This window comes from Oryx dammah, unplaced genomic scaffold (assembly GCF_014754425.2).
Source record: "Oryx dammah isolate SB20612 unplaced genomic scaffold, SCBI_Odam_1.1 HiC_scaffold_26, whole genome shotgun sequence".
Lineage (NCBI taxonomy): Eukaryota > Metazoa > Chordata > Mammalia > Artiodactyla > Bovidae > Oryx > Oryx dammah.
Genome location: NW_024070210.1, coordinates 47,590,057 through 47,617,017, shown reverse-complemented (window position 1 = coordinate 47,617,017; position 26,961 = coordinate 47,590,057). Strand labels below are relative to the sequence as shown.

Here is a 26,961-nt window from a genome sequence, read left to right as displayed (position 1 = left end):
TTCTTGCCTGGAGAATCCCAGGGATGGGGGAGCCTGGTGGTCGCACAGAGTCGGACACGACTGAAGCGACTTAGCAGCAGCAGCAGCAGCAGCAGCAGGTGACAATAATAACATGTGAGGAAGCTGCAAACCAAGTTTTATTAGCATTATCTTTGAAGAAACTGTAATGACATGTGAAAATGCATAGGATAAACGAAATTGCCTAGATGTCCAAGAGAGAAGCCAAGGATATAGCACTAGGAGACTTTGAAAAAGGAGGTACAGTTGCAACCACTTGCACTCTAAGAATTATTATTATTCCTGTAACATTCTCTTTGGAGAAAGAAATGGCAATTTACTCCAGTATTCTTGCCTGGGAAATCCCATGGACAGAGGAGCCTTGCAAGCTATACAGTCCATGGGGTCCAAAAAGAGTCAGATACTACTTAAGGACTAAACAACAACAAACATTCTGTTTCTTCCCTTGTTCTGTTAACTTTTATTATATACAATCTTTGTGTAAGATAGTGACCATTATCTTCTTGATTTTCATTCTCAGTTGGAATTTTTGTTTTAAGGGTACTATAACAGCACAGCACAGTTCAGTAGCATATCTAGCGAATGATTAAGTCTTTGGGACAGTGAATAATGTCTAACCCTTTCTTCACAGAACCCTTAGGCATATAGGTGTTATGTAGGAGTATTTGTTGAACTGGATATTAAAAGAAGTCACTTTATTAGCAGAGGATTCTAATATTGTCTAATGAGTTTTTGGTGAATATGCATTTGTTTGTATTTTTCAGGTGACCCACTGAGTTCTTCATTATGTCTGATGGAGACTATGATTACCTCATCAAGTTTTTAGCTCTGGGAGACTCGGGAGTAGGGAAGACCAGTGTGCTTTATCAGTACACAGATGGTAAATTTAACTCCAAATTCATCACAACAGTCGGCATTGATTTCAGGGAAAAGAGGGTGGTAAGTTCTGCATCCTTCCATATAAAAATGTAATCTCTGAGTCAACCTTTGCCTGTCTGTTTTATTTACTTCATAGGAATTAGGAGGACAAAGGTTGGAATCTAAAATTAAAGGGTGCATATGAAAGTGTATTATGTTCAGTCTGAGCAATGTGATTAAAGGCTGTAACTGAGGACACTTCACATAAAACCAAGCAGGTAAAATAAAGTAAAAGTGAAGATTTTTAAAAAATTTCCTTGATATACTTCTGGCTGGTATCTTCCTTCTGAATTCTGAAAAGTGATTTGTCTACCTTTATTATGAAGCTTGCAAACCACCCTGCTTTTCTCTTAATTAAGGCCTCAGCAGCCCCATTCACTAGGTGGCGGAACTCATTGACCCCACCAGGAGTGTGAGGTTGAAGACGGGTGGGAATGACTGTGCATATGGATCCAGGAAGTAACCAAAAGAACAGTAGGGTTCTGTAGAACAAGAGAAGAGGTTCTTTTTAACAATCGTATTTATTTTTTTTTAAAGGACTGCAAGACAAGTTATTCTGGGGGTAGAGAGGAAGTCAGGAGGTTGGTGTGTCCAGGAACTACATTTCTTACTAAAAAAGCAACCATTCCCATAAAGCAGGTCACCAAGTAGTCAGGAAGACTAAGGACAAAGACCCTTTGGTGGAGCATATTCTACTTGGGAAATATGCAGAGTTTCTGGCTTCGAGGACAGAAGAATTCATTCTTTCTGATCCACTCTAAGTCTTTTATTCTACTACCAGAAGCCTTTTCTTCTACTACCACTGTTTTGTTTTGTTTTAAAATTATTTTTAAATTAAGGTATAGTTGATATACAGTATTGTGTAAGTTTCAGGTGTACCATATAATGATTTACAATTTTTAAAGGTTATATTCTATTTATAGTTATTATAAATTTTTAAAGGTTATATTCTATTTATAGTTATTATAAAGTATTGGCTATATTCTCTGTGTTGTACAATATATCCTTGTAGCTCATTTTATACCATTGTCTTTTTCATGATTATTTTGGGATGCTTGCAATTTCAAATGAATTTTAGGGTCATCTTATTAATTTCTACAAAGAAATCAGCTGAAATTCTGACAGGGATTGCACTGAATCTGTAGAACAATTTGGGGAGTGCACGCATGCTCAGTTGTGTCAGACTCTTTGTGGCCCCATGGCCTGTATAGTCCACCAGGTTCCTCTGTCCATGGAATTTTCCAGGCACGAGTACTGGAGTGGGTTGCCATTTCCTACTCCAAGGGATCTTCCTGACCCAGGGATTGAACCCACATCTCCTGCATTGGCAGGCAGATTCTTTACCACTGTGCCACCTAGGAAGCATTCACATCTTAACAATATTAAGTCTTCTGATTTGTGAACATGGAATTTTTTGCCATTTAGATCTTCTTTAATTTCTTTCAACAATATTTTATAGCTTTCAGAATATATTTTATACTTTTTAAATGAAATTTATTCCTCAATATCTTAATTTTTTATGCTGTTTTAAATTGTTTTCTTAATTTTATTTTTGAATTATTCTTTGCCAGTGTATAGAAATACAACTTATTTTGTAAGTTGAGCTTGTATACTGGAACAGTACTGAACTTGTTTATTGTTTCTGATATAACCTGCATGTGTGCTGGTGGAGGGGGTGTCTGTATCTGTGTGTGTATCTGTGTGTGTTTATTCCTTAGGATTTCCAATATACAAGATCCTCCTATCTTCTGTTATACTTCTTCTTTTCCAAGTTGGATATGCTTTCTTTTTTTTTTTTCTATTAGCCCTAATGAGTGCCTCCAGTAAAATGCTGAGTAGAAATGTTGTAGGAGGACATCTTTGTCTTGTCTTTGATTCTAAGGAGAAAACATTCGGTCACCATAAAGTAAAATAGAAGCTGTGTGTTTTTCATAGATGGTGTTTTTCAGATCCAGGATGTTATCTTCTATTCCTAATTGTTGAGCATTTTTATTATGAAAGGTGTTGGATTTTTTCAGGTGCTTTTTCTGTGTCTGTTGAGATGATTGTGTGGTTTTAGTCCTTTATTCTAGAACTGTTCTGTTCCATTATAAATCGATATTGATTGGTTTTTGTATGTTAACCCAACCTTGTTCTTACAATAAATTCCACTCAGTCATGGTATATAATCCTTTTTATATGTTGTTGGATTCTGTTTGCTAGTATTTTGGTGTCTGTATTCAAAATGGATATTGGTCTATCCTTTTTCCCCCCTCATAGCTTTGTTTTCGGTATCAGGATAATAAAGACCTCATAGAATGAAGTGGGAAATATTTCCTTCTTTTCTGTATTTTGAAAGAGTTTGGGAAGGATGGCTGTTAATTCTAAACATTTGATAAAATTCACTAGTGAAGACATTTGGGCCTGGTCTTGTCTTTGTGGGAAGTTACTTTTATTATGAATTCAGTCTTCTTACTAGCTATATGTCTCTTTAGATTTTCTGTTTTTTCTTGAGTTAGTTTCAATTGTTTGTGTCTAAAAATTTCTCCATTTCTTCTAAGCTATCCAATTTTTTGGAATATGGTTGTTCATACTATTCCTTTATAATCTTTTTATATATTTAAAGTTGGTAGTGTTGTCCTTTCATTTCTGATTTTAGGAATTTGAATCTCCTATTTTTATTCTTAGTCTAACTAAAGGTTTATCAATTTTCTTGAGCTTTTCAAAGAAAAGATAATTTATTTCTACTCTAATCTTTATTATTCTTTCCTTCTGTTTGCTTTGGATTTAGTTTACTTTTATTTTTCTAGTTTTTTAAGGTTGAAGTTTAAGTTATTGATTTGAGATCTTTCTTGTTTTTTAATATAGGTGTTTACTGCTATACATTTACCTCTGAGCACTACTTTAGCAGTGAAGCTACTTTTTGTATGTTGTGCTTTTCATTCATCTAAAAATGCTTTCTAGTTTCCATTATGTTTCTTCTTTGACCCATTGGCGGTTTAAGACTGTATTGTTTAATTTCCACATACTTATGAATTCCCCAAATTCCTTTCTGTAAATGATTTCTAATCTTTTTTTAAAACCACATTATGGTTAGAAAATGTATTTTGTATAACTTTAGTCTCTTAAACTTGTCAAGACTTGTTTGATGACCTAACATAAGGTCTGTCCTTGAGAATGTTTCATATGGAATCGCATGAGGTGGCCAAAGTACTGGAGTTTCAACTTTAGCATCATTCCTTCCAAAGAAATCCCAGGGCTGACCTCCTTCAGAATGGACTGGTTGGATCTCCTTGCAGTCCAAGGGACTCTCAAGAGTCTTCTCCAACACCACAGTTCAAAAGCATCAATTCTTCAGCGCTCAGCCTTCTTCACAGTCCAACTCTCACATCCATACATGGCCACTGGAAAAACCATAGCCTTGACTAGATGGACCTTAGTTGGCAAAGTAATGTCTCTGCTTTTTAATATGCTATCTAGGTTGGTCATAACTTTTCTTCCAAGGAGGAAGCGTCTTTTAATTTCATGGCTGCAATTCATGGGGTCGCAAAGAGTTGGACATGACTGAGCGACTGAACTGAACTGAACTGAGAAGAACGTATGTTTTGCAGTTGTTGGGTGAGGTCTTCTATAGGTGTCTATATTATGTCTAGTTGACTTAGAGTGTTCTGCAGCTCTTCTGTTTCCTTGTTCATCTGCTTGCTTGTTTTATCCATTATCAAAAGAGTGTTGAAGTTTCTAAATATTGTCAAATTGTTTATTTCTCTCTTTTTATCTGTATGTATTCTTAATGTATTCTTAAAGGTAACTACCTGACCCTTTTATCATTATAAAATATCCTTTTTTGTCTCTTTTTGTCTTCAAGTCTATTTTGTCTCATATTAGTATAACTCAAGCTCTCTTTGGGTTATTGTTTGCATGGCATTGTATTTTTTTCATTCTTTTCCTAACAACCTTTTTGTGTCTTTGAATCTAAAGTATGTCTTTTGTAGATAGCATATAGTTGGATCACATCTTTAAATCTAGTCTGCTAACCCTTGCCTTTCAGTTGGAATCTTCAATCCATTTACAGTCAATATAATTACTAAAAAAGGAGGATTTATGTCTGCCATTTTGCTACTTATTTTCTATATGTCTTATCTTTTTTTGTTGTTGTTCTGTTACTTCTTTGCACCCTCTTTATTTTGTGTTTGGTATAGACAAATAGACATTTTCTAGTATACCATTTAAATTCCCTTCTCACTTTTTATTTTTTGAATTGTTTTCTTAATAGTTCCCCTGAGGATTAAAATTGTTATCTTAATTTTTAACAGTCTAGTTTGGATTAATACCTACTTAATTTCAATGCCATACTCTGCTCTTACATGGGTCCATATCTTGCCCATTCCTTTTCACTGTTATTGTCATACAAATTGCATACATATTGCATCTTTATGTAATGTGTACCTATCTACACGAGTTTATAATATTGCTTTATGAAATTGTGTTTTAGTCAGATGCAGGAAAGAGTTATGAAAACCCATTTATATTGTCTTTTGTATTGACCCATGTAGTTACCTTTACTGGTGCTCTTTATTTCTTTGTGTGAATTTGAATTACTGCCTAGTGTCTTTTCATCTCAGCCTGAAGCTCAGTCTTTGTTATTTCTTGCAGGGCAGTTCTGCTGGCAATGAATTTTATGTTTTTGTTTATCAGAGAATGTTTTAAGTTCCCTTTTAATTAGAAGGATAGCTTTGCTGGCAATAGGATTCTCGGTTTGTAGTCTTTTTCCTTTCAGTACTTTTTATTGTTCTACTGCCTTTTGGCCCCCATTTTTATTTATTTGTTTCTTAATGATAAATCAGTTCTTAGTCTTATTGAGATCCCTTATATGTATTGAATCACTTTTCTCTTGATGCTTTAAAAATTCTGTCTTTTGATTTTTGGCAGTTTGGTGATATGTCTAGTCAGTATCAGAAAGTTTATCCTTCTTGAAGTTCATTGAGTTTCTTGAATATGCACATGAATAGTTTTCATCAGATTTTGGAAGTTTTTGGCTATTATTTCCAGAAGTATTTTTTCTGCCTCTTTCTGTCTCTCCCTCCCACCCCCACCAAATAATATATTACTTGTACATTTTAAAATATATTTATAAAGATATATAATGTGCTTACACATTATAATGAAGAGCCAACTCAATGAAAAAGACCCTGATTCTGTGAAAGATTGAGAGCAGGGGAGAAAGAGGCAACAGAGGATGAGATGATTGGATGGCATCATCAATTCAACAGACATGAGTTTGAGCAAACTCTAGGAGATAGTGAAGGACAGGGAACCCTGGCATGCTGTAGTCCATGGGGTCATAAAGAGTCAGACACAGCTGAGTGACTGAACAACAAAAATGTGCTTATGTCATTTAGTACAAATTATTGTGTTATCCAGAGACAATTATTTGAAATAAAATATAAATAAGATTGTATTCCAGATGGAATTTTCTTTAGAAGGTTAAGTACTTAGGGGAGTTATTCTGAATAGCTAAGTGAGAAGAGTTCACCAGTCTCAGAAGTTCTCTTTTCTCTTTCATTTTGCCATTTTAGGTGTACAGAGCCAATGGGCCAGATGGAGCTGTTGGCAGAGGTCAGAGAATCCACCTGCAGTTATGGGACACAGCTGGACAAGAGAGGTGTGAGATCTTCAGTCATGTGCTCTTTGCTGAAACAAAGGGGAAAAACAATGCACTCTTCACACAGTGACCTGATCAGGAAAAGGCCAACTGATTCGTTGATGTGCACCTGGATAAGCCGTGCTGCCAAATTAGCAGGAAATTTATCAGTCTGAAATGATAATAGTGGCTTTATTTCATACAAGGTCAAAGGGAAAATGAATCCTTTTAAAAATGGATGCTTTTACTTATGGACTTCTTTCTTTTTCTACCCCTTTTTAAAAACCTGTATACTTGTCTCCATTTACTTTTGTTTACTCAACCACAAAGAAAGCTAGAGTTGCATGCATTTTCCTTACTTGATTATTGGAACCTAGCATAAAAATCTTGTTGGAATTAACTTATATGATCAGAGGTTGCTTGACAAAAATGTCAAATGAAATCTTCATATAAAGTTACTTTTTTTGATTGAAATATAGTTGATTTACAGTGTTGTGTTAATTTCTGCTATACAGTAAAGTGATACAGTTATACAAATATATACATTCTTTTTTATATTATTTTCCATTATGGTTTATCACAGGGTATTGAGTATAGTTCCCTGCACTATACAATAGAACCTTGTTGATTATCCATTGTCTGTATAATAGTTTGGATCTGCTAGTCCCAAACTCCCAATCCATCCCTCCCCCACCTACCCCTCCCTTGGCTACCACAGGTCTGTTTAAAGTTGCTTTCAGTTAGCTACAGCTGTGTTATCTCTCACACTTTCTTTAAGGGATTTTATTTGTTTGTTTAACTTTTTCTTATGGAAAACTCCAAGTATATACAGAAGTAGAGAGGCGAGTACAGTGAAATCAGGTACTGACTTGCCAATTTCAACCAACGTCAGGTTGTGGCCCATCTTACCTAGTGTATATCCTTCACTTCTTCTCACTACCCCCGCCCCACAATTATTTTGAAGCAAATTCCAAATATCGAACTATTTCTTTTGTAACTATTTTGGTCCATATCTCTGAAAGATGAGTACTTTTTGTGTAAAACATGGATTAGAAATACTTGAGAACACTTAAAATAGCTAATTAAAGGACAAATTCTTAACCAGTATTTTCTTCTCTGGAGCCCATGCCTGTCAGTTGCAGGCTTTGCATAAAGGCAAAATGAGAGAAAACCTACTACGAGAGAGAGAGAGGCACAGAGATGGCAGGATAAACCCTTGGTGCATGCATGCACGTGTGTGCTCAGTTGTGTCCAACTCTTTGTGACCCCATGGATATTGGAGCTGGTTACCGTTTCCTAAGTCAGAGGATCTTTCCCACCCAGGGATCGAACCTGCGTCTTTCGGATCTTCTGCATTGGCAGGCAGATTCTTTACCACGGGGCCACGTGGGAAGCCCAGATACTTGGTGGAGAGGGTACAAAGAAAGGGGAAATTGAATCTGATTACCATCACCCTAAAGCCAAAGAATGGTTCTCAGAGATAAGGGATTTCTGTAGAGACTGAAATTAAAAGGTCATGTGTGGAACACATCGTGATGTTAAATCAAGTCAGGCTTTCACAGGACAAGGAAGACACATACACAGCAAGTACCGTTGCTTTTGGCCTATTTAACTTTTAATTGTACAATAAATTCTTGGCTGAGACAAAGAGATCATGAGCTAGTTCTTGCCATCCCTGTCCAGAAGGCTGGTTTTTCAAATCACGTGGCTTATTAACACATAAACTTCTACCAGTTAGATAAATAACTTATTATACACATTTGGAATATCATCATCTAATTTGTTAAATTAAAAAAATTGTTTTTATTTTAAAAGAAAATTGCAATAACTGTTGGCATTTTAGAAAGTCTGTATATGTTTTCAAATATTTTTTCTTGTTCTAAATACCTATTTACTATATTTTTAAGGTACTCAATGTCATTGATTATGTACCTAATTTTACACTGTTGAAACTATCTATTATATAATAGCATAATTCAGTAAACCTTGTGCAAGTAAGGTCTGTGCATAGTGTGCATGTATAGTGCGAAGTTAGTAGAAACAGTGGCATGTTGTTTAACATCTGACTTGTTATTGATAAACTGTTGTAAAAGGCTTGAGGGGACTGCTGGTGGCTTTATGTTTCAGAGTAGGGGTGTGGTTTAGGTGACCAATCTGCTTTTATGTTCCAGGTTTCGTAGCTTGACAACTGCCTTCTTCAGAGATGCTATGGGCTTTCTTCTGCTTTTTGATCTGACAAATGAGCAGAGTTTTCTCAATGTCAGAAACTGGATAAGTAAGTAGTATTGTCTCCCTGCCTGTTTCTTCCCACTCCCTGAAACAGAATCTCTCTTATATTCTACTTCTTTTGTAAGTTGTTTTGTAAGAGCTCCTAATGCTGTTTAAAATGCTATTTAAAGGAGCACGGCTCTTAGTTCAGGAGCAAAGGTAACTGAAGTCCTCTGCTTTCCCTGGTCATGCTAACCTCCATTTGTTGAGTGCATCTTGCACTCTAGATCCATGGAGTGTTTTCTGTGTAATCTCTTCACCAGTCTTTCCCACAAGGAGGACTCTTATCCCCATTTTATAGATGAGGAGATAGAAGCCTAGAGAAGTGCTATCGAGTCTGATACCATCCCAGGGTTCAAAACATGTAGTACATTGACCCTTTTGAAAAATTAATGAATCCTAACCCTGTCTAGTACTCTTGCCTGGAAAATCCCATGGATGGAGGAGCCTGGAAGGCTGCAGTCCACGGGGTCGCTGAGGGTTGGACATGGCTGAGTGACTTCACTTTCACTTTTTACTTTCATGCATTGGAGAAGGAAATGGCAACCCACTCCAATGTTCTTGCCTGGAGAATCCCAGGGACAGAGGAGCCTGGTGGGCTGCCATCTATGGGGTTGCACAGAATCGGACACGACTGAAGTGACTTAGCAGCAGCAGCAGCAACCCTGTCTCAAGGTCTCTTCTGTATTTAAAGGGCCAGAGCACTTGCCAGGAGGATCTTGTCATAGAAACCTCTAGAACTTGGCCAGAGTGGTCCCCAGCACAGTATACATGAACCTGCATTTTGGCTCTTTGGAGACAGCCTGATAGCTTACAATAGTGGTTAGTAGTCATTTAGAATCCTACTACTTGACCAAATGTACATTTTCCTCTGTTGGTTGTATTGGTGGAATCATAGAGAACCTACTAGAGAGGCCTGTGATATTAAATTCCTAACAGCCAAATCTTTAGAATGAACTTATTTATAAACCCCTACTACATAACAACTTCTTATAGTTTCAGTGTTATGAAAGGATAATGGGCTGTAATTTTTATAGTAGAAAACCTTGTTTTTAAAAATGAGTTTTTAAATAAGTCATTAATGAATGTCTTGTGGTTTTCAAAGCATTTTCACATTGTTTGTGTCCAGTCCCCATGTTCCCCCCATGAGGAGATCCAGGGAGGTGGTGTATCCTCATTTTAGGATAAAGATGCTTAGTCTTATGGAATAATAGGCTTGCCCAAGGACATGGAGCTTTTGGCTTTTGATTCAGTGGCCTTTTTGGGGATGGGGGGATTCAGTGGCTTTTTATGCTCTTTCTCAACTAAGTTAATCACTAAGAATTGAAGAGCTATTTAATACCTTAAATACAGGTTCCCCAGGTCAGTCATGCTTCGGCTTCACGTTGTTAAGTGCCTGTCTGAGTCACACACCCTTTTGGCTGAATGGCAGTGACTATTTCTAATCGCTTATCCTCATTCCCTGCTCATCATCCTTCATTCAAACCAGTTCTGGGGCTTTCTTAAGCACTTTCTAAGGATTGTTGTTAGAAATGGGCTCATAGAATCTTAGCACAGCATGGTGGGAAGAGCATCAGCCCACCTGTTTTTCACTGGGAGAAACCAAAACTCTGAACAAGGTAAATCTCGTCCATTGGGCTTCATGGCTAGTTACGTGCAGGATGAAATCATGTGAAATTCTGTGTATTATTTTGTTTTTTTCTTATAGTGTAAAAGAATTCTTCTTGCTCAATTAGGCAAAGAAAACATACATATTGGAGATTTCACATCTTCAGTATAAAGTGTGTATTCACTGTCAGAAAGATTCAGTGTCAGAGGTAGTAATAACAAATCTTAACTAGGAATAAAAATTTGTCAATTATATATATTTTTTATTTTTCCTCTGCCTGTTAGTAGTTTGAATATTAAGGGGATCATTCTTCTTTGGGGGATCGAATTAAATATATATTTTATATTTAATGTATATTTTAATATTTAATGTATTTTTATGTTTAATGTATTTAATATATATAAATTATATCTATATATACACACACAAGCATATATATATGTGTACACATATATACATATGCCAATGGTGGATAGCAGAGCAGAGGCAGTATTGCATTGAACAGGTAACTGAGTCCTGGGTGCTGAAGGCAGAAACCAGGTCTGCACTCTCCCTTTGCTTCTCCAGAGATGCACTGCAGTCCTTTCTCCCTTGAACTCAGATCTCTCCTGTCCTCATGGGAAACGGGTAAGAGTTCCAAGTTGATCCCTGCTGAGCTTAGGAGACTGAACAGAGATCTGTGTCCTCTGGGCCTGAATTTGAAATCAAAGAGGAATTGGATAGTCTTGTATCACTCACCTGTTTTTCTGGAGCTTGAGGATGAACCAGTTGTACCTATGGGCAGCATGTTTTATAGGGAAACTCCAAAGTAGGCTATATTTCTAAATTGTTCTTCTGTAGCCTCACATAAGTGGGTCAAGAGCCCAACAAGTATATTTTTTAACATATTTTTGCCTTTATATTTTTATTCCTATTATTCCCTCTGTCTGAAAAGCCCTCTCCATACTCACTCCCATTGTCTTAAAATTTTAGAGTTCAATTTACTCTTTAAAATCTGACAAAATATGGCCCCCATGAAATTTTCTGTGATAACTTTGTTGAATTAAATTTTTTCTCTCCTCTTTTAAAAAAATTATATTAAAATATAGCTGATTTACAATGTTGTATTAGTTTCAAGTGTACAGCAAAATAAATCAGTTATACATGTATCCATTCTTTATTTTTTAAAGATCTTTCTCCATATAGGCCATTACAGAATATTGAGTCAAGTTCCCTGTGCTATACAGCAGACTCTTATTATCTATTTTATATATCCTGTGCTGTGCTTAGTCGCTCAGTCGTGTCCGAATCTTTGCAACTCCATGGACTGCAGGAGGGGTTCCTTTGTCCATGGGGATTCTCCAGGCAAGAATACTGGAGTGGATTGCCATGCCCTCTTCCAGGGGAATCTTCCCAACCCAGGGATTGAACCCAGGTCTCCACATTGCAGGCAGATTCTTTACCATCTGAGCCAGTGGGGTGTGGGTGTCAGTTTTATTCCTCTCAATTGGAGTTAAGTTTCCTATTATGTTTTATACTGCTTACACATGATCCTTATCACGTACCGTATCAAGTTGTAGTTATTTATGTGCTTTTTTTCCTTTGGTGAGATATTTTAAAAGAATTCATAAATTTATTTTTTATATAAATAATTCACAACCTTTGTAGAAAAGTTAGGAAAAAAGAAAAATGATCAATTATCATACTTCCCAGACTCCACAAAATAAATACTATTAAACATTATTACTGCTAATATACAATATCTCTAAATGCTTTATTGCATTAAAAGAATGATTTTCAAGTGTGAGCATGCATCTAGATCCCCCCAGAGAACTTGTTAAGACAGATTCTTGACCTCAAACCCAGCCTTCCTCCTTCAGTAGATATGGGGTGGTACCTGAGAATTTGCATTTCTAGCAAGTTCCTAGGTGATGGTTGTTAGGCTGCTAGTCCATGGACCTTACCTCAAGACTCACTGAATTAACTCACTTAACCTTTACCTCACCTCTATGAAGTAAATACTGTCATTGTCTTCCTTTGAAGAGGTGGAAACTGAGGCACAGAGTGGCCATGTAACTTCCTCAAGGCCACACAGCTAGTAAATGGCACAGCCAGGATTCAGCCTTAAACACCCTCGGTCCCAAGTTCATTTTCATAACCTTGACACTGAACAGATAAGGTGTTAACAGAGCACTGAACCTCTCTGGAGACCAGAAAGGTTCCTCAGTAGAAGTGACTGAGAGGCAAGTTGTAAAGGAAGTAGGGGATGTCCCTGAAGGAAGGCTGTGTTTGGTTATTCAGAGTCTAGGGACAGAATGCATAACAGCCTGGAGACAGAAAGGATGTGGCTGTTGGAAATGGTACAGTTTGGTCTTGCCTGTGTAGGTCCTGTTCCCCTCTTCCGTCCCGTGAGGGCAAAGGTCAGTGCCCTGAAATTCTGCACCAAGTATCAGGCCTCCGTTATTGCTCAGTAAATACTAACTGACTTGACTTTCTCATGATAAGATATAATGAACATGACTTGATAATGAGGAACTAATGGTTAACCATGATAAAAAATAAATTAGGCCATACGTTTTTGAGGATGTCTTATTGTGCAAGTTTGGGTAACTTTAATTTCACTGTGAGGCATGATGAGTATGAAATAAGACTTATTTTCCTTATTTGGGAGATTAAACTCTTTAGCTTAGTTGGAGTTCCTTTGCTTTTATTACTGTTAATATGCCTACTAACAGAGTTTCATGTGAAAAGAAATAGAAGCTATAGAGTGAGAATTGTAGTCTCTTGCTTCTTGGGTCTGGTGACAGAATCATTGACTATATATTCTGGGTTTTCTGTCTTCATTTGATCCTAAATTTTATTTGTTTTAGATAAATTGATTCTGCCTTAGGATAATAGAAAAATGTGAAAAATCTTTCAGATAGAAATAGGTTTATAGAAAGATAATTCATTTTAAAAACGCCACAGCTGTGGAGAGAAAATATATGAAAAACAGAGCTTTAAGGTTAGTCATGAGCACTAGGAAATCCTCCAAGTGTGGTTTTTTTCTTTTCAAATGATCTTCATAAAGAAGACAGCTATGTGGTATATGTGTATGTGTGTGTACGTAAGTTTTGGAGGGATAACAAATTCTCTCATTCCTCTCTAATATAAATAAGCTGGAGTATGTGCATAAGGACAGGATTAGTTTTACATCTCTGCCCCATCCATTTAGTTTTATAGCTTGGGGTATTGGTGTTTTGAAAGCATTATAGAGAATTTTGCAGTTCTTATATTTGTATATCCATTTACAGTTTTAAAGCAGTTTTGCATATATTCTCCACTGATCATAGACTTATATTACTTAACTGTAACAAATTTTCTTATCTTCTTCTACTAATAGGTCAGCTGCAAATGCATGCTTATTGTGAAAACCCAGATATAGTATTATGTGGAAATAAGAGTGATCTGGAAGACCAAAGAGTAGTAAAAGAGGAAGAAGCCAGAGGACTTGCAGAGAAATACGGGTGAGTATTTTGGGGGAGGAGTCTACAGCACAAATTTCCGATGCAAGCATTGGCACGTGAATGGGTAACAAAAAGGGCAAAAGCAAAAAACTGAGAGGGATGTAGGCCTTGGGAGAAGGTGTCAAACACCTCCTTTGCATATTAGTATTACATGATTTGAGAACCATAGAAAAAGCCATTGGTGAGGTCCTTCCTTCAGTGCTTTAGTACCATTTTCTCAGTCTCTTGGTGTTTGAAGAAAGACAGCTTCAGGGACAAACACCCTAACTGTGTAAGGCCTCCTTTCCAAGATGCAGGTACGAGATGCCCAGGATAAGGAAATTCTGTATATTTATTCAGTGAGGAAAATTCAGAGCCAGTCCATATTCTGCTTTGGCGAGTTCTAGGATATAAGAAGGCCTTCTTGGCCTTGAAATACCTATGCTGGTGGAGGAGTGTGAAGATCTCCTTTGGTTTAAGCTGTGTTTTATTGTGTACTTAGTCACTTCAGTTGTGTCTCCCATGGACTGAAGCCCTCCAGGCTCCTCTGTCTGTGGGATTCTCTGGAGCAAGGATACTGGATTGAGTGGCCATGCCCTCCTCTAGGGAATCTTCCTGACCCAGGGATTGAACCCGTGTCTCCTGCACTGCAGGGATTCTTTACCACTGAGCCACTGGGGAAGCCCCATTTTTGTGGTGGAGAGTCAGCTAAATACTGTCTTCCTCCTTGAGCTCAGGGGGTAGGATCATAGTAGCAGCAGCATTAACGGACATGAAAGAAGGGGTCAGCCACTGCTCAATAAAGTACTACAAAGCAATTTGTGCTGTACTTTCTTCCTCCAATATAATGAGAATGCAAATATGCATGTAATAATTACTCTTATTATTAGTGGGAGACGGCAAGTAGGGTAGAGAAGGAAGGGGAGGGAGGGAGAAAGAGAAAGGAAGAGAGAAGGGTGCTGTGGGTGGCGTACTGTGTGTAGAGGGTGTTACTGCCTAGTGGCCTCTGTTGTGAGACAAATCCAAGGAAGCTATAGGAGGGACTTTGCCTTTTTATCATGTGAACCCTGCCTTTTTCTTTTTTGGGCTGATGGAGTTCAGAAAGCACTCAAGGATGGGGTTCACACTGGAGAGGGAGTGGAAGGGTAGGTTGACTGGGCAGGAAGGAACCAAGAGTCTGGAGAGATTTGAATACTAGGGAAGAAGAGTAGACTTGATCTGCAGGGGCTCAGGAAGTTGCTGAAGGCCTTCGAACATGGAGTGCTGCTATGTCTACTTCCCCAGGTCAGTCTGGGGTGACGGGGAGGATGGAGTGGAGTGCTCCTGGGCAGTCCCTGTGAAGGGCTGCTGTGTGTCTGATGCTGAGGCCCTTAGGATGGGCAGTCAGAGGGGAAGGTGGATTTGAAGTGAGGGAGAGCCAGAACCAGCTGGGACCATGACCATGGGCTGAAGTTGTGTCAGTCCCTGTTGCTTCTGACCTGGATGGTATGGGTGGCCAACAGAAGCCAATGCTCTTTGCACAGAGCTAAACACAAACACATCTGGCCCAGGAGCTGGAGAAGCTAAAGGAGGATCTAGGGGAAGGTGGAAAAGGAGACAGGTCTGGTTGCTGGTTTGTGCCAATGAGGTGAGCGAGCAGATAAGCGACAAAATGTGAGAGCCGCAGAATGGCTGCTGCTTCACTTCCGCCCTGCATATCTCCCGTGCATCTCTCTGTGGTCCACCTTGACTGCAGAGGGAGTTCTGGGAAGTGTTCAGTTTAGACAAGCTGACAGGTCATAAAGCTACCACAGATAGAGAGTGGGGCTGGGCATTGATGTCTTTTAGAAGCTTTCCATGTGATTTTTTTTTTTTTAAAGCAACGGTCCCACTGACATTTATTTATTTATTTTTAATTAATTTAAATTTTGACTGCACTGTGTCTCCATTGCAGCATGTGGGCTTCCTCTAGTTGCAGCAAGGAGGAGCTACTCTCTAGTTGCGGTGCACAGCCTTCTCATTATGGTGTCCTCTCTTGTTGGGGAGCACAGGCTCTAGGTTCACGGTCCCAGTAGTTGTGGCCCTTGGGCTTAGTTGCCCTGTGGCATGTGCTATCTTCTTAGACCAGGGGTTGAACCCACATCCCTTGCATTGGCAGGTGAATTCTTAACCATTGGACCACCAGGGAAGTCCCTCCATATGATTTTTGAAGCAGAACTTGAGAACCTCTGACTGAGGTGATTCTGACCAAGCTCTGAGGGTGATTCTGATCACCTGATATGCCCACTTCTATCTTGATAGTCACTTTTGTAAAGCAGTGGAAGGAAAGAGGGATCAGATACCGTGGTGGATTCTGAAGTGTTGAAGCTGGGGGCTGTGTTGCAATGGGGTGAGGAGGAAGTAAGTGATGAAGCAATGGAAGCTGCGGACCTAGCTAGACCAGGCTTTTGAAAAGTGTATTTGCAAAGACAAGAAAAAAAAGAAATAAAATAGAGCAGCTAGGAAAGTTAGCTAGACCCAACAATTATATTGTCAAGTGTTGTGGGGGGTTCTTGATTGACTCATTCCCTCTCTGGGCTTTACCTGCCCTTTGCTTGTTTCCTCTGTGCCCATCCTTAGGATTCCATATCCTGCCCAGTATTGGAGAGCCTGCCATTACCTTCTGACTATATGGAAACTCCGGGTACAAAAGGGGCCTTCTTTCCTCAGTGCTCAGCTCAGATCTGGGCAGTATTTCATAAGAGAGGCTCAGTGTAAAGTTTCTGAACTGGGTTAAAATGAGCAGAGGAGAGATTAGCAGATAAGATAGTGGAGGGTATTGAAGATGGGAAGGGATGGAAACAGACTTCCCTTAGGATTTAAGAAGCATAAAATAGAGTTCTGTAGGCTGTTGGGAGTTTCAGAGGAAGATGTGAAAGAGAAATTTGGTTCACATGGATTGGACAGATTTGACATTTAAGTTTAATGATAATTTTCACAGAAATTTTTTTTTCATTTTTAATAATTGTAATATTTTCATTGGTTGCACATGCACTAAAAGACTATGCTGGTTAATCCATCTATGTGCTAACAATCAGAAAACAGTAGTTTATGGGATATCTTCATATCATTTGTATGTTATCTGATAAATTTGTGGTTTTTGTTACTGTTGCATTACCGTCTATCTTCAGTTCCTAAGAATGGGTCATTGGTTCACAAGTGGCTCTCTGAAATATACGTGTATTTAAGAATGAAAGACTATGACTCAGAAAAACTTTGCAAACCTAATAAGAACATGCTGCAGTGCAAATAAGAAATATAAATGTGTGTCTGCTGGGACAAGTAAATTTGAGAATGAGGACTTCATGCAGCAGCCCAAAATAGAAAGGGTGAATTGGATGCATGATGATGAATATTTGAAAATTTATTTTTAGTAGACTAAGAATCCTTTTACCCCTAATCCCCTCCCCCGCTTTTTTTGCTACAACATTTGTTTAAATTGTAACATGAAGCTCTTAGGTCACTTCCTAATACAACAAAGCAATGTGGCCCATAAACCAGCTTTTTTAGAACAACTACAAAATAATGCTTTCCAATATTGAATAATATTGACAATGAAATCAGAGAAGAGAACAAAACAGAGGGTTTTTCAGATTTGTACTTCTGCCAGTCAAAACCATGATATTCACTTTGTTGCTGAAACACTTTTAAAAATATCTGCAAAGTCAGTGACAAATACGTTAAAAGAAAAAGCAGAAAGCATATTGGCAACATTCCTCTTTTAGATGGTACTGTTAGATCTCAGACTTAAGTGTGCCCCAGCATCACCTGAACTCTGGGTCCGACTGAGTTTCTCATTTAGTGGGACTGGGATGAAGCCCCACATTTTACATTTCTAGCTGACTCCTAGATGTTGCCGCCACCAGTGACTGAGGATAGCACTTTGAGAAGCACTCGTGTAGGTGTCACGTTACCATGATCTGTGCATGCTGGCAGATGTCTTCCTTGCCCACAGAACTGGACAAAATGATGGTGCAACAGAATATGAAGCAGGTGCCTACTTGTGCCACATTTGGGGAGGGACATGTGCTCACCGACTAATCACTGGAAAATCCATGCTAAGTCCAGGAGTATTTTTTCTCTTATACAGTTAATGATATCAGCTGTGCTATAGATGGGGCAAGGACAGGGATTGTTACCAAGCGAGCACGAGCCATAAGCTTATAGAAAAAGACTTCATTGTAAGTGAAAACGGTTGCATCTAAGTGTCCTTCTATCCTCTTTACTCACAGAAGGTAGTTGTTGGTCAGTATAAGCCTTTTGTTCTTGATTCAGGGTTAAGGGAAATAGAGGACATAATGAATATGATGAAAGTATGGTAATTGAATGTATGTATATCACATGTGCTGTGCAAAGAAATCAGCAGTAAATTTTCACAGAATGAGATAAAACTATCATATTACATTGTATTAGTTTTAGGTATATGACTTAATGGTTTGATTTAAGTATATGTTGTGAAATGATCACCACAATGTTTAGTTAACATCCATCACCGGCATAATTACAGTTTGTTTGTTTTTTCTTTTTTGCTGAACCTCAAGGCATTTGGGATCTTAGTTTCCAGACGAGGGGTGGAAACTGGACACCCTGCTGTGGAAGCATGAAGTCTTAAGCACAGTACTGCCAGGGAAGTCCCCTGTAGTTAAAAAAAAATTTTTTTTTTTCTTGTGATGATGAGGACTTTTAGGATTGATTCTTAGGGACAGCAAAGAGAAGACAACTCCGCCCCACCGCCCCCAACTGGAGACTACTGGCTAATGATGAGAAAGGTGCTCAAGAGTTTCTGGAATGGAGGATGTGTTAAAAACTTTTATTTATTAATAATATGAGTACAGACCGTTTTTGGGATTCCCAGTGGTTTAGCTCAGCATGCAGCACTCAGTATTTCATCTAGTCTGAACTAGGTGAAATGTATGAATAGCTTGATCTCTGGTACTTTGATTCTTTGAAAACTTGATGATATCTTCTCTTTATTCAAGAAATAAATAATGACTTATCATTGGGCACATTTTAAAACCACACACATAAGCTGCAACTAAAAAGACAAAACTGATTTCCAGGGCCCCACAGAGCTCAGAAGATGATCTAGCTTTCATTTGCCGCTCTCACCCTTTCCTCTAAAGGCTTGTTCACTCAGCAGCCAGCAGGCTATAAAAAGTAGCGAGACTCGCTTTTTAGTTTAGTGAAAAATTCCTCCATCATTTGTGGATACACATGTGAACCAAATATCTAAAACCGTTGCACAGAATCACCAAATACCCTTGCTTTTCATTCCTGGGAACCTCTAAGTGGGATCTGGGATATTCTCATTTTGTAGAAATAAGAGAAGAGAGAACACCTAAAAATTGGATCCTAAACTATGACATGAGCTGGATATAGGTATCTCGGTGAAAAACTGCAAATGATCATGTTCCCCTCATTTTCTTAAATTTAAAAATTTGTGATGTATCAGTTTATTAAAAGCACATCAAAATTGGAGTTCTGCAGGTGTTCCAAAATCCATTTAGTGCACATTTATGGATTGGTATCGGTTAGCTGCACAGGATTTTTTCTGAGGGTTGATGAACTGCTTCCTAGCTGTTCTGCACCAGCACCATCATGTGGCGAGAAGGAACAATACACCGGCTCTATGCTTGAAAGTGGGGCAGTTGATCCACTTGAATTTAAGCTAAGATTACTAAAATTTTGCCTGGAAAGTTTTAGGAAAAGCAGAACATTATGTTTAGAGAAGAAGAGAATCCCATTTGGTGAACATTGATTGAGCACTTGCCGGACGCTAAGCTTGTGTTAAGCCCTTTACCTGTATTATCTTATTGCTTCTTTATGAAGACGCCACGAAGCACTGTTAAACCTCTTTACAGATACAGAGAACTGTTCAGATAAAGTAGCCCAAGTACCTTCTAAAAGTGAACATCAAGAAGATATGGGCATAAAAATATGTCTGACTCTTATACTAGAATTTCTATGCTGTTAGGACAAGCTGAGCAGTCCAATTTTCAAATGTGAGCACAGGGCATCATTTTTTGTTTGTTTGGTCACACCACATAGCTTGCGGGATTTTAGTTCCCTGATCAGGGATTGAACTCATGCCCTCATCAGTGAAAGCTCAGAGTCCTAACCACTGGACTGCCAGGGAATTCCCAGAGACATCATTTTATGATGGAAAGAAAGTCTTAATTCAGGATCTTTTCTGTCCTTCTCATTTAGTTTACTTTTTGTCTGGCAGCTCAAAGAGCTGAGGGTGGCAAGGAGTAAACTCTAGCATTCATTTATTCCTATAATAATAAAAACCATATTACCTCAGTTGCTTAGAAGACTCTGAATAATTAGTCTGAAGATTTTAAGATTGTTAACCTGACTCCTGGTCACATCACCTGGAGGTTCACAAATGGTCAGAAAATACACTTTTAATTTTTAGTTTGTTAGTAGAATTTGGGATTAAAACTCTATATCTTCTTAATATTGTACCTCTTTTAATCTGAGTGACTTCAAAATGTATGCTTTCACTCAGATACCCTGAAATTCTATCAAGTAAGTATTTACTTAAGTTAGTAAACATTAGAGAATAGCTCGTAGTTCTGCTAGAAGCGTCAGTCATTTGTTGTTCAGTTGTGTCTGACTCTTTGTGACCCCATGGACTGCAGCATGTTTTGTTTGTTTGAAACTGTGTTTGAAATAGAAAATGTTTATTAATGACACATTTGTCAGAAATGACACATTTCTTATATGTCAGACTCCAGTCTGAGTCCTTTAGATGTTAACTCAATTAATCCTTAATAGGAAGATAGAGATATTTTCTGGTTTTATGGATAAAGCAACTGAGGCACAGATATTTATACTCTGCCCGTGCTACACAGTTAGTATGAAGTTGTAATAGGACTTGAATCCAGGCAACCTGGCTCCAGAATTTATGGCTGTTAACCATTGTCCAGACTGTCTTTAAGTGTCTGACTCTTTGCGACCCCATGTACAAATGGGGTCCCCTTTATTTAGCCCACTGGGCACTTCTGTGCATGGAATTCTCCAGGCAAGAATACTGGAGTGGGTGGTGGTGTTCAGTTGCTAAGTCACGTCTGACTTTTTGTGACCCCATGAACTGTAGCATGGCAGTCTTCCGTGTCCTTCACTATCTCCCAGAGTTTGCCAAAATTCTTGTCCATTGAGTCAGTGATGCCCTCTAACCATCTCATCCTCTGTTGTCCCCTTCTCCTCTTGGTCTCAATCTTTCCCAGCATCAGAGTCTTTTCCAGTGAGTCAGCTCTTTGCATCAGGTGGCCAAAGTATTGTAGTTTCAGCTTCAGCACCAATCCTTCCAATGAATATTCAGGGTTGATTTCCTTTAGGATTGACTGGTTTAATCTCCTTACTGTCCAGGGGTCTCTCAAGAGTCTTCTCCAGCACCACAGTTCAAAAGCATCAATATTTTGGTGCTCAGCCCTTTTTAGGGTCCAACCTTCACATCCATACATGACTACTGGAAAAACTGTAGTTTTAACTGGGTAGCCATTCCCTTCTCCAGGGTATCTTCCTGACCCAGGGATCAAACCCTGGTCTCCTGCATTGCAGGCAGATTCTTTACCATCTGAGCCACCGGGGAAGCCCTCATGTATAGGTTTTATCATTTTTAGACTATTTATAATTTTTTCATTTATACCTTTAAATGATTATGGGATATGAGGAGCTGAGATGGAAGAAACTATGAAAAGTAGAAATAGCATAATGGAGAGAGATCCTGTTAGGGAATTCAGTGAGGCTGAGGACTCTACAGTTGGAAAGATATTTATGATGGACTTTGAGGAAATGTTAAAAATGAGATGTGAACCATTGTAACCAGTGTTTACAAGAAAGTTTTCTGCTCAACTACTTTTTTATTTTTGTATTTCCAATTTTAACCCAGTATTCTCATAGGGAGAGATGAATTTTTCAGTTGCTTTTTCATGAAACAATAGCTTTCTGAATGGTGATAGAATGATCAAGCCTTCTCCTTAAGTATAAGCAATATTCTTAGACAGTAAATGATTGTCCTTGGGTGTAACTGAGAAAGAGCACGATGGAGAAAATCTAAGTATTTAAATTTTGAGAATTCTTAATCTAAAATTCAGTTCATATAAAAATAGCAGCATTAAAAAGTGTCCCTGGGACTTAATAACATAGATAGTTGATAAATAAGTATTTTTTGAGTTTCCACAAAGAATGTCTTCTTCAAACTTGGTAGAGAAATACTACATGTGACCAGGGGGATGGGAAAAATGCATTTCCTTCATTTTGTAGATAAGGCACCAGATGAAGATGTAGGAAAAAAAAAAAAAAAGACTGAAAGTAACCAAAGAGATAGGCAGGCAAGAGGTTTAAAAATTACTAAGATGATGTAATTTGCCCAGTGAGACCTTCTCTGATTAAGATATTTTACTTTATTTTTTTTAAAGATTTATTTATTTATGGCTGTGCTAGGCCTTTCTCCAGATGCGCCGAGTGGGGGCTACTCTCAGTTGTGGTGCACGGGCTTCTCATTGTGGTGGCTTCTCTTGTTGAGCACACAGGCTCTAGGGCATCAGGGTTTAAGTAGTTGTGGCACATGGGCTTAGCTGCTCCTTGGCATGCGGGATCCTCTTGGATCAGGAATTGAACCCTTGTCCCCTGCCTTGGCAGGCAGATTCTTAGCCACTGGACCACCAGGGAAGCACCTGATTAAGGTATTTTAGAGTCAGCATATGAAGGGCTGTGAACATGGGCATGGTAGAATCAGTGGAACAGCTATGTCCATCAGACCTCACAGATAGACGGATTGATGCTCAAATGAAGTGATGGTTCCTCGAGCAGTTTTTATGAGCTACACTCCAACAGGAAAGAATATAGAGTCCAGTTGCAAGGCCTGTTAGTTCCTGTAGGAAGCAAGCAGATAATAAGGCAGCATCTTGAGGAATCGTAATGGACAGATAACCTTCCATGCCTCCACCTGTACCCCTACTGTGATTCTTAGGAAGCAGAACAGTTCTGAAAATATCTGTCAAAGCACTAAGAAGGTTAAAACAATTCTGTTAAAGCTTTCCTGTGGAAGCTGCTCCTAGTCAGGAAGTAATGAAAGAATTACCAGAATTGTAGTCAGAGTCACTGATGTAGTGTTAACATGCTATGAGAACACAGGAAAACAAAGACATTCTTCAGGAAGAGTAATAGAGATGGATGTTAAAGTATCTATAAATGTGAGGAATATTTTACTGAATTCAATTGCAGGACTCCTGAAGGAGCTAAACAAGTTTATTTTGTAGTTTTTATATCTAAGAGTATTTTTGGTCAGACTCCTGACTAAGTGGTGGGAATGAAGTTAACAGTTTGAAGAAAATATAACTATATCATTATTTTCATGACTTTATTAAGAAGGGGGAAGAATTTGGCAGGTAATTGATTAATCCCCTTGCAAAGACGAAGTATGAAGGGTGACCACCGCAAGAAGACTGATGATGTCTTAAGAACATGTGAAAAATAACCTTATCGTTTTGAAGCGATGCTTTGTAAGTTACTAAAGAATTATACCTAATCTCAGGTCCTGGGATAACAAAATAAACATGCTTAAGATTGTTATCCTTGAGGAACCCTGAAGTGCTATAAAATTCAGAATGTCTTGTCTTCAAAAGTGTGGTCCAGGAATACCGCCTGGAGCTGACAAGTGGCCAAGCCCTTGACGAATACGGCCAGGGAGCTCTGATATCTCATGTTGGCTTGCATTTTTTTCCCCCCATTGACAGCAAGTGAGAGTTCTCTATTTTGGAGAACTTCATACAACATTATGTAAATTTGGAACCAGTAGAGCCTATGGTTGAGTTGGTTACACTTGAACAGCTGTGGATTCAAATCCTGGTTCCACTCCTTTCTAGCATTATGAAATTGGGCACATTACTTCATCTTTCTGAGCTATAGTTTCATCATTTGTGAAATGGGGATAAAAACTTCCAGAAGTTTTACATCTCTGTTAGGAATGCAGTGTCAGTTATTATTTTACTTTTAATGTGCTAAAATGCCTTTCTTGTCTTATATATTTATATTCTTCTGATTTTCTAAGTTGAATTATCAAGGGCAAAGTGACCTTTCCCATCACATGCTGTAACCCAAGTTGTTGCTGTCTTTCAGAGTCCCCTACTTTGAAACTAGTGCTGCCAATGGGACAAACATAAACGAGGCAATTGAAATGCTCCTGGACCTGATAATGAAGCGGATGGAACGGTGTGTGGACAAGTCCTGGATTCCCGAAGGCGTGGTGCGCTCCAACGGTCACACCTCTGCAGATCAGCTGAATGAAGAAAAGGAGAAGGGGTCATGTGGCTGTTGAGGGGTTAGTGAGCTGAACAGCCATTCGAGGGGCCCATGTCTGTGACCTTCCCTATGGTGATACATGACTCAGAGAGAGGCAAACAGGCCTTGCATACAAACTGCTTCTCACCATCCCAATTAAACCTATCGGTGAAGCATCCCGTTTTAAAATTACTTTGCTGCAGCTTTGTAAATATTCTTTAAGATTCAGCCTAAGAATTAGGCAAAATATCTCGCATAGCCAAAAGTGCCTTATAAAACATTAGCCCCATGGCAGTAGATCGTTTAAGGATTCAGGATTTTGTAGCCACAGAACAGCGCATTTATGATGTAGAATGACTGAAGTTATCATCCCTGCTTTACCATAGATAGGCCCAGAGTCTCACCTTTAAGATCTTAGATGTAATATCAGTCTTTAACGCAAATTTAAGACCCTTCTTGCACCACAGGGGACTTTCTAAAATGTCATCTAAACAATTTAAATTTAAATAAGAATATACACAAATGATGGTTCAATGTCTTGAGTATAATTTATGTAAGCATTCTCTTTAAAATGACTACAGGACAAATGATTGGCCATATCTATAGGCCCTGGATAAACTGGATTGATCAATTTCATGCTCACTGTGACTATTTTTGGTGTAAAGGGCCTTGAGAGTAAGGACTGGGGTAGTTTAGTGTTGTATAAGTGACTGAAGTGGGGACTTCTGGCTCCCTGCTCAATTCCCTTTGCTCTGAAAGGTTGATTGAAGGGTCAGGGAATTAGATTTTTGTGCCTTTAGTTCACAGTGATCTGTGCATTTATACTTGGCCTATGTGCTAGCCATATTGAACACAGCTGGTGCTTATGCTGAAGTTATTTGTGATAAGCAAATATTTAGCTTCTTTTTCTTTATATTTATAATGTTGGTCTGGCATCCTCAGGCTGCAGTTTCAATTAGCTTATGAATGACTCATCATTTTTTTTCACTATCAGGCTCTATCTTGTTGATCTTTGAAACTTGTTTTATTTTTATACAGGTGGAATTGAAGGAATCAGTTTATAATTACATAACATGTCTGTTTATACTGTTTGGTGGAAGATGGATGTTTGTATTTAAGCAATTACATTCATATTCTGTCTCAAAATAGAAAAACAAAATATTCTATAGCCTGTAGTTTTCACTGAGATCATGGGTATTTACTATACTTGCTGGATCTTGCCAAGGTCATGTACTCTTCCACACTGTCAAATGTCTTTTTTACCAAATTAAAGGTGTGTTTCAAAATATGCTTCATGGCAGTTGTTTATAAAAATAAAAGGGGAAAATTCTTATTTATTAAAGTAGTTTAAGTAGATTAAAATTTCCAAAGAACTTAATGGCTATTTAGGAAGAAATACCACTCACTCTAATTTAAATAAAGAATAAAAATAAATGTATTTTGTGATGGCATAACTGTAATTTGAAAAATAAAACTATGATGAAAACTAGCTACTTGTACATGATAATTTTCAAACAGCTTTTTATGGACCATCTGTCCTGGTTTTTTTTGCCACTGCCCTCCCACTGCTTAAGAAACTTAGTTCTGCTTTGTAAGATCTTATATATTTCTGTCCTTAAAATTTAGACTTTTTAAAATACTAAGAAGTCACTGAGTCCTATGTATTTGAATTGTGTATGCTAGTGATAAAAGATCCAGCTATTTCAAAGTCAGGGTCCTCATCATAAGCAGTGCCTTGTAAAATTGCTGTAAGACTTAAGTGGAGGAAATAATTTTATAGCTATGTACCAGGGAACATTTTATATGATTTATTTGTATAGTGAAAAAAAAAAAAGTATCTGTATTGTGTCAGCCTATCAGGAACCAAACGAGCAATTCGCACAGATTCTATTGGCCTTAAACATAATACACAATGAAACATATACATGAAACAGTGCACACACAAAAGCCATTTCTAGTTATTGACATAAATAACCTGTATTCTCTTTGGAAATCATGTGTTTAAATTGACTTTGAAGCACCAACATAAACTTTTTTTGTGTGTCAATGTATTTTTCTGTTTACAGGCTTGTGTAAAATTGAAGTGTATCTTCAGTGAATTTTGTGCCAGATAAGCTTATAATAAAAAAGTGGTTTAATCTGTTATTTATGTGTGGACATAACTTCATTTTCCTTTACAAGAAGGTTTCAACCCAGAGGATGTAATGCTAAAGGAAAGCACACTCAGAGACACAAACTCCATTAGGTACTTGATGAGGGACCAGCCAAGATAACATGTTCTGGAGAAGGTAACTCACACATGTCATCATCAAACACAGATGGAGCCCCGACCGTGCATGAAATGTTATGCCAGCTGTGGTCAGGTGAACAAAGCAAGGAGGGTAAGGGCTTGAACTAAGATGGGCTGAGAGATGGGATGCAAGAAGCATTGGGGAGGGTGTGGTACTTAACTGGATGAGGAGGGAATACGGGGAGATGGACTCTCTGACCTTATTTCCTGCCACCCTGTCTACCTCACTCACCTCTCTGTGAGCGTACTGGCCTCCCTGGAGCAATCAAGTATGTTCCTGGAATATCTGCTGTTCCCTCTGCCTGGAATGCTTGTCTTCCATATATCTACGTGGCTCCCTCTCCCGCCCTATAGGAGAATTCAAATGTCATGTTGTCCAAAAGGCCTTTGCTGATCACCTTCTATAAAACAGCAGTTACTCCCTCTCATGGCCCCTATCAGATTGTCCCCTGCTGCCTTGTTCTGC

At 38.4% G+C, this 26,961-nt stretch overlaps 1 protein-coding gene across 4 annotated transcripts in view; it reads left to right on the top strand.

The window, feature by feature from the left end:
- Positions 1–26,350, top strand: part of RAB27A (RAB27A, member RAS oncogene family) — a 77,302-nt gene extending 50,952 nt beyond the window's left edge. For all 4 annotated transcript variants that reach the window (XM_040226566.1, XM_040226564.1, XM_040226565.1 and 1 more), the window contains 5 exons: positions 783–957; positions 6,492–6,577; positions 8,728–8,831; positions 13,795–13,918; positions 24,044–26,350. In XM_040226566.1, the coding sequence (XP_040082500.1) occupies positions 805–957; positions 6,492–6,577; positions 8,728–8,831; positions 13,795–13,918; positions 24,044–24,242 (666 nt within the window). In that variant the 5' untranslated portion in view covers positions 783–804 and the 3' untranslated portion in view covers positions 24,243–26,350. The remainder of the gene's footprint in view (positions 1–782; positions 958–6,491; positions 6,578–8,727; positions 8,832–13,794; positions 13,919–24,043) is intronic.
- Positions 26,351–26,961: the final 611 nt, after the last annotated feature.